Source organism: Nomascus leucogenys, chromosome 9, assembly GCF_006542625.1.
Source record: "Nomascus leucogenys isolate Asia chromosome 9, Asia_NLE_v1, whole genome shotgun sequence".
Taxonomy (NCBI): domain Eukaryota; kingdom Metazoa; phylum Chordata; class Mammalia; order Primates; family Hylobatidae; genus Nomascus; species Nomascus leucogenys.
Window position 1 is genome coordinate 9,599,901 of NC_044389.1, and position 18,117 is coordinate 9,618,017.

At 51.1% G+C, this 18,117-nt stretch overlaps 1 protein-coding gene and 1 pseudogene across 5 annotated transcripts in view; both read left to right on the forward strand.

Annotated features, from left to right (window-relative positions):
• The window catches only part of SLC7A1 (solute carrier family 7 member 1), an 81,914-nt gene extending 70,078 nt beyond the window's left edge, over positions 1 to 11,836 (forward strand). For 3 of the 4 annotated variants that reach the window (XM_030818578.1, XM_030818577.1, XM_003270227.4), the window contains exons 6-13: positions 117 to 238; positions 882 to 1,104; positions 1,925 to 2,064; positions 4,824 to 4,926; positions 6,584 to 6,801; positions 7,067 to 7,233; positions 8,123 to 8,231; positions 9,825 to 10,158. In XM_030818578.1, coding sequence (XP_030674438.1) covers positions 117 to 238; positions 882 to 1,104; positions 1,925 to 2,064; positions 4,824 to 4,926; positions 6,584 to 6,801; positions 7,067 to 7,233; positions 8,123 to 8,231; positions 9,825 to 9,928 — 1,186 coding nt within the window. In that variant the 3' untranslated portion in view covers positions 9,929 to 10,158. Of the gene's footprint in view, positions 1 to 116; positions 239 to 881; positions 1,105 to 1,924; positions 2,065 to 4,823; positions 4,927 to 6,583; positions 6,802 to 7,066; positions 7,234 to 8,122; positions 8,232 to 9,824 lie in introns of all 4 variants that reach the window. The other variant, XM_030818575.1, reaches the window with a different exon arrangement.
• Positions 11,837 to 12,711: 875 nt separating this feature from the next.
• On the forward strand, positions 12,712 to 14,935 carry LOC101178271 (annotated as a pseudogene). The gene has a single exon (XR_178731.3). The product of XR_178731.3 is annotated as an uncharacterized LOC101178271 (transcript).
• The last annotated feature ends 3,182 nt before the right edge of the window (positions 14,936 to 18,117 follow it).

Sequence of the window (18,117 nt, forward strand, 5' to 3'; positions counted from 1 at the left end):
GTGGTAACAAGGAGGGCTGACTGCCAGGTTCCGCTCGTATCAGGAGATGAGGACAGCTCCTTACGCCAGACTGCGCAGCGAGTGAAGTGACATTTGTTTGCGGCTCTTTTTTCTAGTGACACAAAAGAAGGGAAGCCTGGTGTTGGTGGATTCATGCCCTTTGGGTTCTCTGGTGTCCTGTCGGGGGCAGCGACTTGCTTCTATGCCTTCGTGGGCTTTGACTGCATTGCCACCACAGGTATGCCTGCCAGCCACTGCGGTCCCGGGTCCTCCTGCACCCCAGGCAAACAAGCCAATGCTTGCCATTTCCCTCCTTGCTGGCACGGTCTGGTCGTTGCTTTTTCACACATGAGCAACGTGTAGATTTGTAGCTTCCTGCCAACCCCTCCCACCCCCAAACCATTATCACATCCCCAAGTGTCAACTCCTGATGGAAGCTGCATCTTGAATAAGGCTAAGGTTCCGCTGTTAGAATGGGATCATAGCCGTGTGGCTGTGGCCTGATTTCATATCTGAGCATCTTCCGGGAGGAGTGAGGCCATTCACAACATTGTCATCCTGGCGGACTGAATAGGCCAGGCTTCAGTGAGCCTCCCAGAATTTCTGTGCCAAAGGAAACAAGTCTCTTCCTTGGCTGCATCACCACATTCAGGCCGAGAACACTGTTGCAGGGCCGTGGGCTGTCTGATGTGTCTTCCTGAGCACCACCCCTCCGCTCCCGGAAGCCCAGGAGGCCCCAGTACCCACAGGGCTGAGCGCTGGAGGGAGGTTTCTCGTAGTGTCACGTGGGTTCCCGGGCACTGAGAGGCCTTGGGTGTCATGTGGGCAGATACACTGCCTCTTGCTGTGTGCCCTCCTCCGCTGACCCCTTGTGCTTCTAGGTGAAGAGGTGAAGAACCCACAGAAGGCCATCCCCGTGGGGATCGTGGCGTCCCTCCTGATCTGCTTCATCGCCTACTTCGGGGTGTCGGCTGCCCTCACGCTCATGATGCCCTACTTCTGCCTGGACAATAACAGCCCCCTGCCCGACGCCTTTAAGCACGTGGGCTGGGAAGGTGCCAAGTATGCAGTGGCCGTGGGCTCCCTCTGTGCTCTTTCTGCCAGGTGAGAGGCCTTTCTGTGGTGGCTGCTCCTAGGGGTGGAACCACCAGCAGGGGTTAGGCTGTAGCAGGCCAGGTACAGCCATACGAGACACACATCCGCTGCCAGCATTCTTTACCCTTGAAATAGACCCAGGACCCAACCCAGCCTTGATCATGTGGCTTTTCCCTTGTTGCCAGTATTCATCATCCCAAGAGTTGCGTTATTGAGATTTTCATCCTGAAGAACCTGAGGCTGGCTTTTCAGCATCAACTGCTTAGCAAGGGACTGGCTCTCCGTCCCTAAATCTGGCCACTGGAACAGGCCCCCTGTTTGAACACCATATTTTGGCCCTCAGTTTGGCTGTCATGCAGAAGCTACTTTGAAGAAGGGAATAAGTGCCTTTTAATGAGAAACATTTTCACCAATGGTATTTCCTCTTAGCCTGTATAAACAGAGCTATTTGGTAAATATTGATTTACCACAGGGAAATCTTCATGAATGCAGCGATGCTTGTATTTTCTGTTTGATTCAACTAGAAATAATTGCAGGAATAAATACAGTTTTCCATCTGTAAAAACGGTACTGGGTCTCATGCTAGTGTATGTTAGATAGATGTTCCCTATTCTTTACCTTAATCCTTACTCACAGTGTGTGCTCTTTCTGGGGTTGATTTATTAAATGCCAAGTCTTTTAGCCACAGGCCTCACCCAGCGTGGAGGGATGGCAGCTCTTGGTGAGCTCAGACTCCCTCTCCTCTGTGGTAAACCGAGCATGGCTGGATGTGGTGCCTTTATCCCTTATGAGCCAGGTTCGCTCACGCGGTTTGCCTCTCCCCATCTAGTCTTCTAGGTTCCATGTTTCCCATGCCTCGGGTTATCTATGCCATGGCTGAGGATGGACTGCTATTTAAATTCTTAGCCAACGTCAATGATAGGACCAAAACACCAATAATCGCCACATTAGCCTCAGGTGCCGTTGCTGGTGAGTACTAGAACTCATTTCACATGTAAATATTTTAACAATGGAGTCATTACTCTTTAGGGAGACATCTTGCGTTGTTCTGGTCTGTGAGTAATCCTAACTGGTCTTTTTAACTCCTGGTTTTTATACTTGGAGCCTGGTTCATTGAAAGTTGACTGACCTTCTGACAAAAGGCAGAGGCCCGTTTGACAGGATGGGAGAGAATTTTCGAACAGTTTGCACTCTGGTTTTCATCTCATTGGGCAGAGCTTAGAACACACAGTATTCACCCAAAACCTTTCCCCCCCATTTCTGGACGTTTCCCTGAGTAGTCAAGGGCAGGCTGACACCTTCCTGCATGACACAGGCCAAGGGAGACCTCGCCAGTACCTGGAAATTCGGCGTCCATTTCTGAATTCTCTGGAAAACAAGTGTCCCTTATGATCAGTGTTTTATGAAATGTGCCGCCTCTTCCCCAGAGAGTATCAAGGGTGCTGCTGATGAAGCCACTTGCCCCTAAGTTTATAAGTAATAGCAGACCCAGTGGAGTTTCATCTTATCAGATGAGCTCATCGCCGGGAGGACCATTTTGATGGATGAAATCAGTGGACGAATCTGAGCCATGTAGGTGTTCCACGGCCCTAGATGAAGGAAAGGAGAACCCCAGAGGAAGCTCACGTGCACACTGTACCTGTGGCTTATGTCTCCTCCTCTTGCGATTGCATTTCATGGCCCCAAAAGGCAGACACCCGCCCCTTTTGCAATTGCATTTTGTAGCCCCAAAAGGCAGATGTCAGCCCACTGTACAGATGTAGAAGTGGAGGCCCAGGGAGGTGAGGTGAGGATGTGCACCCAGGACGGTGGAGCGGCCTTGTGATTCCAGGATTGTTTTTACGCCAAAGTAGCCAAGCTCCTTCCAGAGTCTGAGCAGAGCAGTGGGTCTTTTTGGCAAATTAGGGCATGTGAGATAAGTCACAATTTCTAACACAGCGACTTGTCAAATAGCCATTGGTAAGGCACTTGACCTTCTTAAATGAATGAATTCTTCACTAAGTTTTATTTGCATTTATGCCTTTAGCAAACTGTGCTTAGTTTTGTGGATTAATATTGTATAATAAAACCTATTTTTAAATTATGAAACATTTTTTATGTGATTCTATGCTCTTGAGAGTGACCACAGTGGTCAGATTGAGAGGCACTATGCATCAGAATGTGACCAGTATGTTTACAGGATTAAGGATTTGGAAATAATCATTGTTTTCTCAGGCTTTACCCAGAATTTGATCATATTAAAGACTGGCCTTAATTTCCTTCCCCTGCTGATAGAGGGAGATCAAATCATGCTCTTTGAAGTGACTGTAAAGAACATGCCATTCACCAAATCCAGGATTTACCCTTTTCATTTGGTGGGAGTGGTAAATAAGTATTTGGTTTTCTAAAATCACCTCACGTGGAAGAAATTAGTCTCAAGTTTCCCGTGAGTAGGAACATCGGCATTTGTGGCATGCACAGTTGGGCGCTGTTCTGATTACCCAGAAGGCCCTCCCTCATTGCTCTTTAATTTTGTGTTTTATTCTCCATTGAAATTTGTTTTAGTTGCAGTGATCTAGAGGGGCTTGAGAGATATTTGTGGAAAAATAATGGCTTTGTGTTTATATTTTAGCTTGTGTTGATTGCATGTGTTTTGAAAATATCCCAAAGCAGATATAGCCAAGTTGTTTTTTAATGAGTACTTGACATACACACCCACATGAATAGACACGCATACTCTCACAACACTCACAAAAGATGTTCAGATAAGGGTGCAGGTTTTAATTCATTTTAAAGGCAAGGGACACAGTGAAGGGGCTGATATTATATTGTTTGAGAACAACTCTTCAGATTTCTTGCACGTGAAGTGACTTCACATGTGAAGAACTCTGCTTTCCTGCCCGCCTGCTTGGGGTAGGACTTCCTGTGAGTCCTCCCAGAGCACCAGACCTGCCCTTTATCACCCAGCACTGTTGTCCACTGATGCCTGTGTCTTGGTGGGGTACACTCAGGAAGGCTGGGGACTGTGGTCTGCCCTGTTCAATAGTGAGTACCTAGAACCCAATGATGGGCACACTCTGACCAGAGTTGGATGGATGGAAGATGGGTAGATGGATAGATGCTGAATGGATGGATGGGTGGATCGGATGGATGAATGGATAAATGGTTAAGATAGATGGATGAGATGGATGGGAGATGGGCAGATGGATGAGATGGATTGATGGATTGATGGTGAGTGGATGAATGGAAGATAGATGGACAGATGGATTGATAGCGAATGGATGGATCGATGGGATGGATGACGGATGGATGCACATGAGTCTGTGAATCAGCATGGTCTAGAGGAAGACACACAGGACTCAGAGTCATAAGAACCTAGTTCACATCCTTATACCTATGGTTATGAGCTGTGTGACCTTAGATGAGTCTCCTAACCTGTGTGAATGTTAACATCTATAATGTACGGATGGCTTACAAAGTTGCCATTAAAATCACAAGAATGAAGGGATTCTCTATACAAATGTTAATGATGATTACTGTCTGTTGAGAACTGTGTCTGTGATTTAATCACAAGCTTAAAGGGAAGCTTCACTTCCCTTTAAGCTGTGTCTTTCCATGGGAAGGCCAGGGAGGGGGTGGGAGTAAAAGAAGCCCCCTTCGCTGCCCTGGATGGTGGGCAGCTGTGGTGGTCCTGGTTGTCGGTGCATGCAGACGGCCCTCCACAGATCCTGGTGTCTGTCTCTTCCCAGCTGTGATGGCCTTCCTCTTTGACCTGAAGGACTTGGTGGACCTCATGTCCATTGGCACTCTCCTGGCTTACTCGTTGGTGGCTGCCTGTGTGTTGGTCTTACGGTATGTATGGCTTTTTGGGGTTTCACGACAGAAATGCAGATGCACCTGGTAGCCTTTTCACAGTTCAGCTATGGTTTATGTGATAAATGAAACTTTTAGGTTGGTGATAGCTCCATTGGGAGCTGCCAAGGAGAGGGGAGGACCTGGGTTGAGAGCCCACTTAGGAGGACGTCCTTAGCAAGAGTTGGGTGGCCCCTCACCCCCCTCTGTCATGTGCCCTCATTTTTAAGGCTAAATGTTGGGTGGATAGAGACAGATTCTCGGTCCAACTATTAGGCCGGGATCCTGGGATCAGAATGTTTGAAGACTGACTGCAACTTGGTTCAGATTCTTGGGACAGAGAGGATTGAGGGCTGCCCTGGTAGGAGTTAGGACAACCCAAGGCCTGTGAAACCCAGGTCAGCGTAATGCTTCTGCAGCTTCGTTGCACTGTGGTTGGAGGAATGAATCCCATTATGTGGCATGGGGTGCCCTAGGTTGATGTTCAGAGACACTGTGGGGTCGGCTTGCTGTAGCCTGATGGGGGCCAGGCAAGCCTCTCACAGTTGCAGTGAAGCTGCTCTGGGCCTAGGCTTGGTGTCTTGGTGTTCTCACCTGCCCCAGCGCCCACTCCCAAAGCGCATCCGTGTGCAGCTTCCATCCTGAGAACCTGTGCTCATGGAGACGCTCAGCACTGGTCTCCCCTCAAGAGCCTCCTCATTTCTTTTCAGGGATTCCCACCTTCAAGGCCATTGATTGCATTTCCAAGGTGTTCAGCAGCTGATGCACATAAAACCCAGGCTGAGCCTTAGCAGAAGCTCTTTAGAATCAGCTAAGACTATTGGGGACCCCTTATTCCTCCCAAGAGGCCTAATGCTAGAATATTCTCTGAGGTCCCCCACTTTCTTAATTGACCGAGTGGGGTTGCACAAGTGAATCCATACAAAAATGGTTAATATCTTTATACTCCCTCTTAGAATTGATCATATGCAAAATAATTCATACAGCACTCTGTGTTTCAAAGCTGGTGGAAAAGATTTGCACTCTGTTCATTTTGGGTGGGAAGATGAGGCACGTCATTCAGGATGGATGCTCCGCTAGCAGGTAGCTCGTGTCTTGGAAATCACGCTGCAGGCTCGGCCCTCCAACCAGCCACAGAGAATTATTTACTCTAAGGTACTTGGAGTTTTAAAATAAATTGATCCAATTAAGTCACACAAACAGAATTTCTCAAATCCATCCAGCCTGCAGCCACATTTCTCTGGCTTTCTGTGCCAAGTAGGATCCCGGCGTTATTGCTTCCTATTTCTCTCCTTCCTTTTTGCTCCCTACAGCAGTAATTTTGTGGGAAGTGGCCTAATATCTTTAGCATCTGAGGGCCGCTGTCACTTCTCAGAGCAAGAGAGGTCCTCTCAGAGTATTCCTCTGGGCTGCTCATGGTGGAGGTCATGTCGCCCCGAAGCAGAGACCATGGAGGATATTCCCCAGAAGCAACAGCGGGGGGTGGTGTTCCCAGTCTCTCCTCGTCTGTCTACAATGCAGCATCCGACTATATCCTTCCCATTTTATACCTTGTGTCCCGGGCAGCTCACTTTGGAGGCTTATTGAGAACTTGAGTTGGTGCATGTCGTTTTGCTTGAAGCGGATGATGGCGGTCACGCAATACCTTTCTTCCCAGGTATCAGCCAGAGCAACCTAACCTGGTATACCAGATGGCCAGTACTTCTGACGAGTTAGATCCAGCAGACCAAAATGAATTGGCAAGCACCAATGATTCCCAGCTGGGCTTTTTACCAGAGGCAGAGATGTTCTCTTTGAAAACCATACTCTCACCCAAAAACATGGAGCCTTCCAAAATCTCTGGGCTAATTGTGAACATTTCAACCAGCCTCATAGGTAAGAGCTAGCCCTTCCCTGGGGCCTTGCTTGTTGGCATTGCATGGTTTCTAGGCAGTGGAGCTGGAGTTGGGGGAAGGTGCCAGAGAAGATGAGCGTCTCTCTTGCTCCTGGACTGGGACGTAGTTACTCTGTGTTAACTGTAGTTGACGCCTTTGGAAATGGAGCCTCTCTCTCCACAAGTTTAGGGGAGAGCAGCGGATGCCTGTGGGAAATTGAGAAATGGTTGAGTTGCAGCTTGCTCTGTCTTTTCCTTCCCCCTTAGCTGCTCTCATCATCACCTTCTGCATTGTGACCGTGCTTGGAAGGGAGGCTCTCGCCAAAGGGGCGCTGTGGGCAGTCTTTATGCTCGCAGGGTCTGCCCTCCTCTGTGCCATGGTCACAGGCGTCATCTGGAGGCAGCCGGAGAGCAAGACCAAGCTCTCATTTAAGGTGAGCAGCTCGGCCTAGGGAAGGAACCCTGGTACACAGACCCTGGCCCTCCTGATGCCTGGCCAGCCCTGCGTGGGCTCAGCCGGGCCTGGGTGCTCCCAAGGAAGGTTTTTGCCAGTCAGCTTCAGGTAATATGGGGCAGGGGCCCTGAAGGCACAGAGAGGACCGGACCCTGGAAGGAGGCAGCAGCCCTCCTCCCTTGGACGTTTCCCTGAGTGGTCAAGGGCAGGCTGACACCTTCCTGCATGACACAGGCCAAGGGAGACCTCACCAGTACCTGGAAATTCGGCATCCATTTCTGAATTCTCCGGAAAATAAATGTCCCTTGTGATCAGTGTTTTATGAAATGTGCTGCCTCTTCCCCAGAGAGTATCAAGGGTGCTGCTGATGAAGCCACTTGCCCCTAAGTTTATACATAATAGCAGACCCAGTGGAGCAGTCCCTCTGGGGTGGTGGGATGCTTCTCGTAAATGTCTGCTCAAGTTGATTGCATGAGTTTTCCAAGCCTTGGAGACAGGCAAGGCTTCTGCATTTTTAGATTACACAAATAATAAAAGAGGTTGTTGGCCTTAGAGGTAAAGTGGAGGTCCATCTTCTAGTCCTTTCTTTAGCAGGAGAATCGCAACAGAGAAAAGTGAGAATGGAGCTCACTTGGCCATTCAGAGCTTAGAACCAAATCCCCACCTACTAAGATGTACCCTTGGGTGTGTTTGTGTGTGTGTTTGGGTGTGGGCTGTGTGTGGGGGGTGGGGGTGGAGGTGGGCACTCCCTCTGTCTTCCCCAGCTCACCCGACAGTCCCCATCACTCTCAGGTGTGCTGCCTTTACTAGACAGTTTTACTAAACTATTGGAACTGGTGCCACTGCCTGAGGCTGCCTCCTGTCTGCAGGTTCCCTTCCTGCCAGTGCTCCCCATCCTGAGCATCTTCGTGAACGTCTATCTCATGATGCAGCTGGACCAGGGCACCTGGGTCCGGTTTGCCGTGTGGATGCTGATAGGTATGTGATGCCGCTGCCAGCACGTCCAAGATCCTGGCTTCTCTCGGGGGGCCTCCCTTGTTTCAGATTTCATAACAGAATGACGCACATGCAGTCAGCAGCTTTCTCGAAGATAATGCTGAATCCCTGGTAGGCTGTGAGTCCTCTCCTCCCTGTTAGATACTTTTTGTTTTCATTGCCTCTTGTCCAAACTATTTATTCTGTTGGGCAAGACCTTGATATTAACAGGAACAAGGTGATGAGTCTGCTGCAGATAAGGTACCAGTTATTTTCACCCCAGACAGGAAAGTCTGGCCTGTGCCTCCTGGCCCCCTGGCCTGCCCAGCATCAGATTGGTACGGGCACTAGGCCCAGGCAGGGTGGGTGTCATGGGCTTCTTTGTGATGGCATCTTCTCTGTGGAAGGAGAGTGCTTTGGAGCCTATGGGAGATGCCGCTGGGGTAGGGAGCTTCCACATGAGATAGATCACCAGGGGTGGGTGCAGCCTGTAGGGCCGGCCGAGTCCCACCCCTCTGGGCGTCTCGCCCTAGGGGCTGGAGGGGAGGAACTCATTTCCTTCCCCTCAGCATCTGAGTCATAGTGCTGATAGCCAGGAAAGTGGCCCTGGCCGTTGCCCCTCAGGACCATGTCCCTACAGCCTCGCGGCCCTGAGTTTGCATGCTACAGGCAGATGGCTGCTGCCTCATCTCCCAGGGCCCTCAAGGGTTGCTTTTCCTCCAGGAAATACTTTGCAGCCCGTTGTCTGCTGGCACCAGGGTGGGTCCTCATTCTTTGCAAAGTCCAGCCTGTTAGACAGACGTCTCCTAGAGCCTTTCTGAGAAAAAGCTGCTCACAGCTCACTGTGGCCACTTCCTCCAGGCCTGGTGAAGGCAGAGGGTGCCTCTTCCCAGGATCCCCGTCAAAGTCCCTGTGTTCATGAGCCTGAGCTCCTTTCCTGGGCTCTGGGTGGCTGAGTCCTTGCTTTAAGGCCTGTTTTCCTGTGTCAACCACACAAGGTGGCCCCAATTACCTGGGACCGTCTAGCCACAGTCCCTGGGCAGGTGGTTAGAAGCATAGGTCCTGGACCCACCCTGGAGTCCTGCGTGCAGGAACAGGCTGTGGACTCCTGTGTGAAGTCCATTCCTGGGGCTCAGTGTCTCCTGCAGTCTGACGGTCAGTTATGTGGAGGAAACAGGGCAGTGGGACTGTCCAGGCTGAGAGCCTAGAGACCTCCAGCACCTGCGGGAAACCCCATCTCCATAGTGCACATTCCTGATACTCTCGTGGCCTCAGGGGGCATCAGGGGGTTAAGCTGAAGGACCCGACGGCTTCTGGTGGCCCTGGCCCAGCTGCTCTGTCTGCTTAGGAAACGCTGCAGCATAAGGCCGTCCAGAGGAATGTAGGGCTTTGCCAGATGTCAAAGCAGACAGTGGCCTTCGTGTGGCAGCTGCTCCAGATGGGGGAAGGTCACAAGGGCGGCTGGCTGCGGGCTCATGCCAGGCAGGGGCAGGACGCCTGAGAGGGTTTGCTGTGGGACTGCCCTGGGCTCTGAGCCCTGCCTGCGGTGGTGCAACTGGCGCTCTGTTCACGCCCGTCTCTGCTGTCGGCCCACAGGCTTCATCATCTACTTTGGCTACGGCCTGTGGCACAGCGAGGAGGCGTCCCTGGATGCCGATCAAGCAAGGACTCCTGACGGCAACTTGGACCAGTGCAAGTGACGCACAGCCTCGCCCCCCGGAGGTGGCGGCAGCCCCAAGGGACGCCCCCAGAGGACCGGGAGGCACCCCACCCTCCCCACCAGTGCAACAGAAACCACCTGCATCCACACCCTCACTGCAGCCGAAGGTGCAATTACTTGACCTGCAGCCCCAGCCCACCCTCGGCTCCGCAGCCGGTTCTTCAGGCCCTGGTCACCTCCAGACAGCTGCCTGGCTGGGGCCACTAGGCTGCGGCTGGCCACTGTGTCTCCTCACTTCTCTGAACAAAGCAGTTCCTCCCCTACCAGCTCAGCCCCAAGCTGCCGCAGCTGCAGGCAGAACGGAGGTCACCTTCTCTCCTTATCTTGGAAACCAGGCTTTCCTCCCTGGGGACTGTTCTGGGATTGAAATTGTGCATACTCCAAACTTTCGCAGCCATCTTCCCACTCAGCCCCAGACACCCAGCAATCAAGCCAGATGAGTACCACAAAACAGTGTGTCCCCAGCAGCTCCCCACCCCAGAGCCAAACGACAGTAGTGCACTTAAAAAGGAGAATCAGGCCTGTTGTCCTTCTCCCGTTGCATTCAGATGGGTCATTAGGGCCGGACCTTGCTTGCCCCTTGGCTTCTCAGGGCTTTGCTCTGACACCATGACAGCTGCCCAGGGCTGGGCAGGGGGGCTGAGGGCAGCTGGCTCCTCTCAAATGAGGAAGAAGGGATCACTCCTATTAGGGCCTGCTTTGCTTATGGATGTGTGTGCACATGTATGTAAACCAGGGACCTTCTTCAGCTCATGGCCTCCAGGCCTGGGCCGGTTCTTGCTGCTCCTGCCGTCTCCCGACTGGCTGTGTCCTGAGTAACTGGAACATGAGACTGTATTTGCAGGACTGGCCCCATGGTGGCCGAGTTAGACGTCTGTTTCCTGTGAGTCGCCACTGTTCACTCAGTCTTGCCCTCCCATGCTTTGGAGCCGGTCTGGTGGCTCCTGTAAGGTTCTTAAGGCTGGTGGCAGCTCAGTCTGGGGTCAGGACATGTCGGGGTCATGCGATTCTGGCCCTGACATGAGCTGTCTGGCCTCTCTGTGACATGATGAAATTGAAATCAATCCACAGTCCATGAAATTGTGACACTCCACCAGATTAAGTTAGGGCATAACAGAAACTTGGAAATGGCCACGTCGTCACCCCTGCGGCTGTCGTATTGCTGAGATGCATGGGTCACGGGGGAGGTGATTTCCAGGCATATCGCTCTCCCTTTTGTGTATCTGTCATCCGGATGCTTCGGACCCCATGCCTCTGCAAGTGGGAGAGACCCGAGCATCCTCCCCACCCCCATAGCACCAGTGCACTCCACTCCCGCCTGTCTTGCCCGGGTCGGGGCCTGCAGCCAGCACCATTTCACACACACTCCTTGTAGATGGAAGCCAGAGGAAACCTGAACATGGGTGGAGCATTCCGTTGAGAGTCTACTTCAGGAGACAGAAGGCTCCACTGAGTCTACTTCAGGAGACAGAAGGCCCGTGCTGATGGGGAGGGAGAGGGACGTGGGCATTTTGGACACCAGGGGAAATGGAAATGCTGCTTTCAAAACTTAGTTTCCTTTCCATTTCTTCCTAGTCTGGCCTTTGACACAAATCTTGTAGAAGCCTGATAAATTGAAGGCACCTGTGCCCTCCCTGTGCCCCCCAGGAGGTTCTCGGAGAGAAGTGCAAGAATTTTTGAACATGCCAGTGGAGGGCGGGTGGACGGCCATGGGCGGGGCCTCCGTATCAGGCCTGCTCACCTTGCTGGGAGCTTTATTCTGATCTCATTTTGAATGTTCCAGAGGGCGCATCATAAGAGCCCAGAGCTCCGATTTCCAAAGAGTGGTATTATTTATGGAGATTGGTGCTGTAACGTATTTTGAATAATACTAACTTATTTTGTTGGGGTTTTGGTTGTCTCTTGCTTAGGACCTGGTAGTTATTTGCTTGATTTCTTTTTTCCGTTATTTTCTACATAGGCAAGAAAAGTGAAGTGGTGGGAGAGAATTGCTTTTTTTTTTTCTTTGCTCTAGTTTTTCTTTCTGGCTGAAATTTCCATGGAAGACAGCACCCAATAGACTATTTAGAGTTGACATTTGACATGTCAGTGGGCGCCATGGATCATTCTGTAGGTTGAGAAGGTGTGTCTCCCCTGCTCCGAGTCTCCTCATGAGAGCGCGCTGACAGCTGGGAGTCTGTGGCCTTCCTCACGCAGAGGCCTTAAAGCTGGACACAGAAGCACGCCTAGGCTGGGCAGGGATGGGACACCCCCCGTGCCCCCTCCTTAGAGGACGGGCTTCCTAGTTAGGAAAGGACACATAGGGGTGCCGTGCATAATAGTTCACTGGTCACCGTGCTTTTATGAGTAGTGTTTTTGTGCAGTTGCCAGGGGTTTTCTCTCTGCAAGGGGAGTGATTTAAGCAATGGTGTCTGGAGTAAGCCTCACAATTTTAATAGACTTTTTTCTTATCATATCCCTCATTTCTTTCCCTGAAATAAAAATACACACAAGCGAAAAAAAATGATAGTTTCACATCTCTTAGTTCCCTTGCCCAAACAAGAATATTCTTAGTTCCGCTGGCCAGGATTTTCCTACATAGTCAGAACTGACACATTACTAGAGGCACACCCACCAAGGAGTATTGTGCCTACTTTTATCTGTGCACCAGCCACAAATAAATGCCCACATTGGAAAGACCCATTTGTGACGGGTAAATATCCCTTCCTGTCTCCCACAACCCCTGTGACTGCCCTGCATGTGTTCATGACCTCCGAAGGCCCCAATTCATGAAGCAGCAAACCCAGCAGATCTCCAGCCCTCTGCCTCAGGACCTCTGTTGAAGAGGGGGATGAAGTGGGTCTCCAGGGAGGCAGCGGGGGCCTTGTTGGCAGCTGGCTCAGGAGCCGGCTTACAGGAGGGCAGCTCTGCAGTTGGAGGGGCACCATCCAGAGGAGACCAGGCCTCTGTGCACCCCCCACTCTACCTATCATCCCTGCTCACACCCTCTTGGCCAAGGCTTTGTGCATCGGATTTATTTTTCCAAATGAAGAGGACAGAGCGATAGATGCATTTTCCTCAGGCTGTCTCAGAAAGGTCACTAAATGTATACTGTTAGAATTGCTGAGATCTCCCCCCACTTTTGTTTTTTGCAGTAGCAAAAACTCTTTCCACTGCGACTTCTTTTATCTATCTCAGGCAACCAGCCACCTGGTCCCTTGTGCTGACTCTAGCACAGTGGCCAGGATCCGATACGAGTCCTGGGGTGGTGGGGGCACCTTCAGCACATCCGTGTGCACAGCTGGAAGGGTGCATGGCCCGCCCACTTTTGTCCAGACGGGTGGAAATGCTGATGATCCCAGCTCCTCCCTGCCGTGCCCCTGCCACGGAGCAGGCATTGTGAACTGGCTGGTGTTTGCAGTCCCACGTGGTGTGGTCTCCAGCCCAACCCATGGTGGAGACTGGAGACAGGGCAATGAGTCCTGGTGGGAGGCACATGGATATGCCCCATAGGGGCCCCACCCAGGCTTATAGGCAAGGTCCTGGGCACTGCGTGACGTAGGACTCAATGCTGAAGCAAGCCTGCCTGGCTCTGTGCCAGGGCCCCCTTCTGATTCACACATCCCATTTTTACACAGACCCTTCTTAATAAAGGCTGACAGTTCTGTTGGCAGCCAAGAACCCACACCATGAAGACAGGGAGTGAGGGGCCTTTGTGCCCAACCCCAGCACAGCTGCGTTCTGGGGTGTGTGAGAGGCATGTTCGTGTCTGTGCGCTGGTGGTCTCGTGAGACAGTTCCGAGGACGGGGAAATTGCTGGGTGGTGGGGGCATGAGGCTTGTATGTGGAACTGATGCAGAGTTCGCCTGCAGAGGGATCTGGATATATGTTACGTATAACTGTTACGTGTCATTTAAAATATATCTGTTTGCCATCGTCATGAGAAGATTATATGTAAGGCTCTGAAGGGAGAGGGAGATGTATATTCTGCCAGGCTCCTGTGGACTTTGAGTCATGAAATTGATTACTGTTGATCCAGCGGTGCAGGAAGCTACACTCCATGTGTCATCACGCTTATGACTCCTAATGGATTTTTAAGGCAAAAAATGTCAGCCGACTCCATCTTCACCCCTCGATTCCTCGAGTCCAGCCTTTCTGTGCCAGTGCTTCACTGAGCCACAACGCTCTCGCCATTGGGACCCAGTTGGGCCTGGAATCTCGGGGCACAGTTACCATGGAGCCCTCCTGGGTCATTCTACAAATGTGCTGAGTGCCAGCTGAAAACCCCACAGGAGATGGAGTACCTTGGCCAAGCTTAAAGAGAAGATTTTCTCAGGGTATCTATTAGTATGTCCAGCAGGGTCAGGAAGCAGGATGGAAAGATGCATTCAGACTGTTAATTTATTAACAAGGCAAATCATTTTGTGTTTCTTGATGACCGACTATTAAGTTTGGGACTTATTTTCCCATTTGAGAAGTTATAATATATATTTAAGATAAGTTTCCTGCTTAAGTTGTGCCTTTCAGCTTCAACGAGTTTAAGGAGCACTAAGGGTAATGATACCAATGAGGGTTGGTTTATTATCAAACCTGAATAGCTGTGGTTTCTCCAGTAAATATTTTCTTCTACTGAACATGGAGCCATTATTAAGAGTTGTGTGTTTTTTATTATGTACATTTGTATATTTTTTTGCTTGTTTGATGTTCTATTTTTCTAATAGTTTTCTTATAGTTTCTTAAGGTTGTGATACTAGATTTAGATTCCGATGCTAACTGCAAATCAGGTTGGTCTCTGCTGGGTCTCTCCTGCTTTTATTTTACTTTAAGGACAAGTGTAGTTGTCGTCCACCACCTTTCAAAAAATGTGAAACTGTCCTGCCTCCCCTTTTTGCTAACAACACTGTGTACATTGACAACTTCCTACCATACTTTATGTTGTAAAATCAAACTATTTCGTGGTACATTATCTCATGCTTCTGCAAATTCTAATAAATTCTATGGCTTCCATGTGTGTGGTGTGATCTCAAGAATCCTAGCGGGTCTCTCCTGGGACCCAGGCCTGGCAGTGCCCCATGGAGAGTTCCAGATCCCGCTCTGCTTCCCCACAGCCCGTGAATTTAGTCCCATCTTCTCACTTTCCCGTAGCCATTTGGGGAAAATCCTTATTCCAACAATTTGAGCCTCAACCAGAGAATCCCTTGAGCCCCCATTTTGGATCTCTGATACTGTCTGCAGATTTATCTGGCTTTGGGGCCACAGAAGTCTTCCTTCCAACCAAGCTGTTGGGTAAAGCAGCTCAGAGGCTGCCATTTGTCAGGCATTTGCTGAAGGACTTGGTCTCCGGCAACAAAACGCCCTCGCCCGTTGCCGCCCCAACCTGTGCTGGCCTGCACACACACCATCCTGTTAGAGGGAGCAAAGTGCATGCAGGGCAGAGGGGCTGTGGGGGAGTGTAGCTATCCTGGTAATTGTTACTATCTCACTCCCTCAACTCCCTTGAGAAAGGATCCATTTTTTTGCACTAGAGGCAAATTCAGTCAAGTGGGCCTTAATTCTCAGACAGTAAAAGGCAGTGATTCTCAGCGGCTATACCAGAAGATCTGCTGCCCAGAAGATAAGGTTTGACCTTTGAGTTTTGTCAGCTGATGGATGGTGCTGAAAGCAGACACCCAGGGAGCTGTGCGGAGGGGAAGGCAGGCGAGCTGCTCTCCGGGCCCCAGCGTGCCTATGATCTGGAATATGGGATGAGCATCTGCACCTGAAAGCATCATGCACATTTCATGTTCCTTGGCCACACAGAAAGCCAGACCACAGAGCTTGCGCGGTGGGTAAGCAAGATTGTGCAGCATGGCCCTGGGACACAGGTTGGGCGTGGTCTCTGGCCCGGTGTAATTACTGCGGGAGGTTCTGCTGAAGCAGAACCTGATTCACAAAAGGGGCCAGCCTTGCAAAGCAGCCCAGAGAGCCTGATAGGTTCCAGAATTGGGAAATAAGCACGGGGCCTGCCTTGTTCCTGGATTTTTGTATGTGTCCTACAGGAAGACGACCTCTGTTCCCTAAGGATGACTTTGAGCCAAGCGCAAGATGGACCCCAGGTCCTGCAGCGCCACACTGCCACCTAGTGGCTACTGCTTGGTGCCGCACAGGCAGCTCGAAAAGGCCATGCCAAATCTTTCAGCAGTCTCTTTGAAAACCCTGACCAGTGGCTCCTCAAGGTCCCGTGGGGCGATGCCAGGCTGGAGGCTTGAGGGGCACCACCTGGAGAAAGTTTTCCCTTGCACAGTTTGGTTATGAAGCACCTCTGGTCATTCAAAAGCTGCCCCCAAATGGCATTCGCAGCAACGAGAAAGCCTGTGGAGCCATGGCCTGGGGTGCTGGCCTGGATTCCAACTTCAGCCCAGCCCTTACACCACACAGACCTGGGCAGGGTCTGAGGCTGCAGCAGGGAGGGCTGGAACCAACTACAGATAATCCCATCAGCCCCTGTTCAAAGGGAACACTTCAGTTTTACCAAATTAAGCCTGTCCACTCAGCCATAAATACAGCCATTTAAAAAACACAATGTGAGGAAAAGTCTTCAGGACTGAAACAGGCAATATGTTTGCTGATGAGGGGAACAGCTTTTTGGCTCTTGGTGTGGCTGAGCACTTAATCCCAGTGGATTTGAGACTGCATGGGGAAGAAAAAGCTGTGCTGGGTAGGACTTTGCCATGGATGCTTTTAAATTCCCCTTAAAACAACGCACCTGATGAGTGCCAGCTGGTTCAGAACCGCTGTTCCCACAGTGCAGGAGGAGGGACGAAGCCCAGTGCCTGCCACGTGAATTTGGCGGTGCAGTCATGTGAGAAGCTGCTATGCACAGCCAGCAGCTGCGTGGCAGGTGCTCTCTTCGTGTCTGTGGTGTGAGTGCCTTAGAGGGAGGAGGCATGGGCACCCAGGAGGTCTGTACACATACAAGGGACAGGGCCGTCTGAGCTTGGAGCTGCAGGGCATCCCGACCCTGCCTGGAGCTGGCACTGGAAAAAACTTCCCGACTTAGTGAGCGAGGAAGATTGGCCTGCATCATCACGCTGCGGTGAGGGTGACCCAAGCGTGGCCCTCAGAAACACCAGATGTCTGTCTTGGTTTTATTTTATGAGGTTTGGGGCAAGAGGTTTGAGAGATGCAGACCGGCTAACAAAAATGTATTTAGCAAATTTAATTTAAGTGAATCAACATGCTCTGTCTTAACCACCAGAGTGGCTTTACCAGCCTTCGGGATTGTGTGTAGAGTGTGTGTATCTGTGTGTGTACGTATTTAAGCGTTTGACAGACTCTCATGTGGGCAGGATCCTCACCGCTTGGTGGTTACGGATGAGGTGACAGGGTGCAATCCCAGAGTCATTGCTCGAAGCGTACACACTGATGCAGCAATGGCTTTGAGAACATCCTTCAACTCCAATCGCGGGTGGGAAGCTGTCCAACCACTTGGTTTCCACCTGTGCTTAACTCCGTAACTCCCTTCTTGCTAGGGGGATGCAAGTCTCCCACGAAGGGAGAGCCAGGCTCTCAAGGCTCCTTGGCACAGAGGAGGGCAGTGAGTTGACTTCCAGAGTCTCCTCTGCCTACTGCAAATGAGCCGTGGAAGGGGACACCATTCTCCATGGACAGTGGAAAGCTGGCTCTAATCTCACCTCCTGTTCGTGTTGGTGGCTGCCACCCATTTGCTCCTTTGTTATGTGGAGGTGCTGCCACCTGCCTTGTTTACCGCATAAGGTGGGGTAAGGACAATGGGAGGGGGTCATTATGAAAGTGAAGGGTGCTCAAGACACCCCAAAAGAAACAAACAGGTTAGGACACATGGCCAGGTAGATTATTAATAACTAGATTGCCATCGATACACGGGGATGACCCAGAGGTGGCCCTGGGGTGTTCCCTGTGAGGTCCGGAAGTGAATTGTGTGTCTACAAAGGGTCTGTTGTTCACTACTTGTTCAGGAGGGACTTGCTGATCTCCCTAAAACAGCTGCCACTCCCCAAAACCCTGCAAAACCACCACAGGCAACCTGCGAACCCAGCTGTCTCCCTTGTGACGGTGCCAGACACCTGTGGGACACTCTGAGGTCCAGCTGGCTAAACCGGCTGCAGCCCAAACTGAAGGCCACTGGGATGGGGGGGGGAGCAAGCACTTTCAGGTCGAAATGAGTGAATG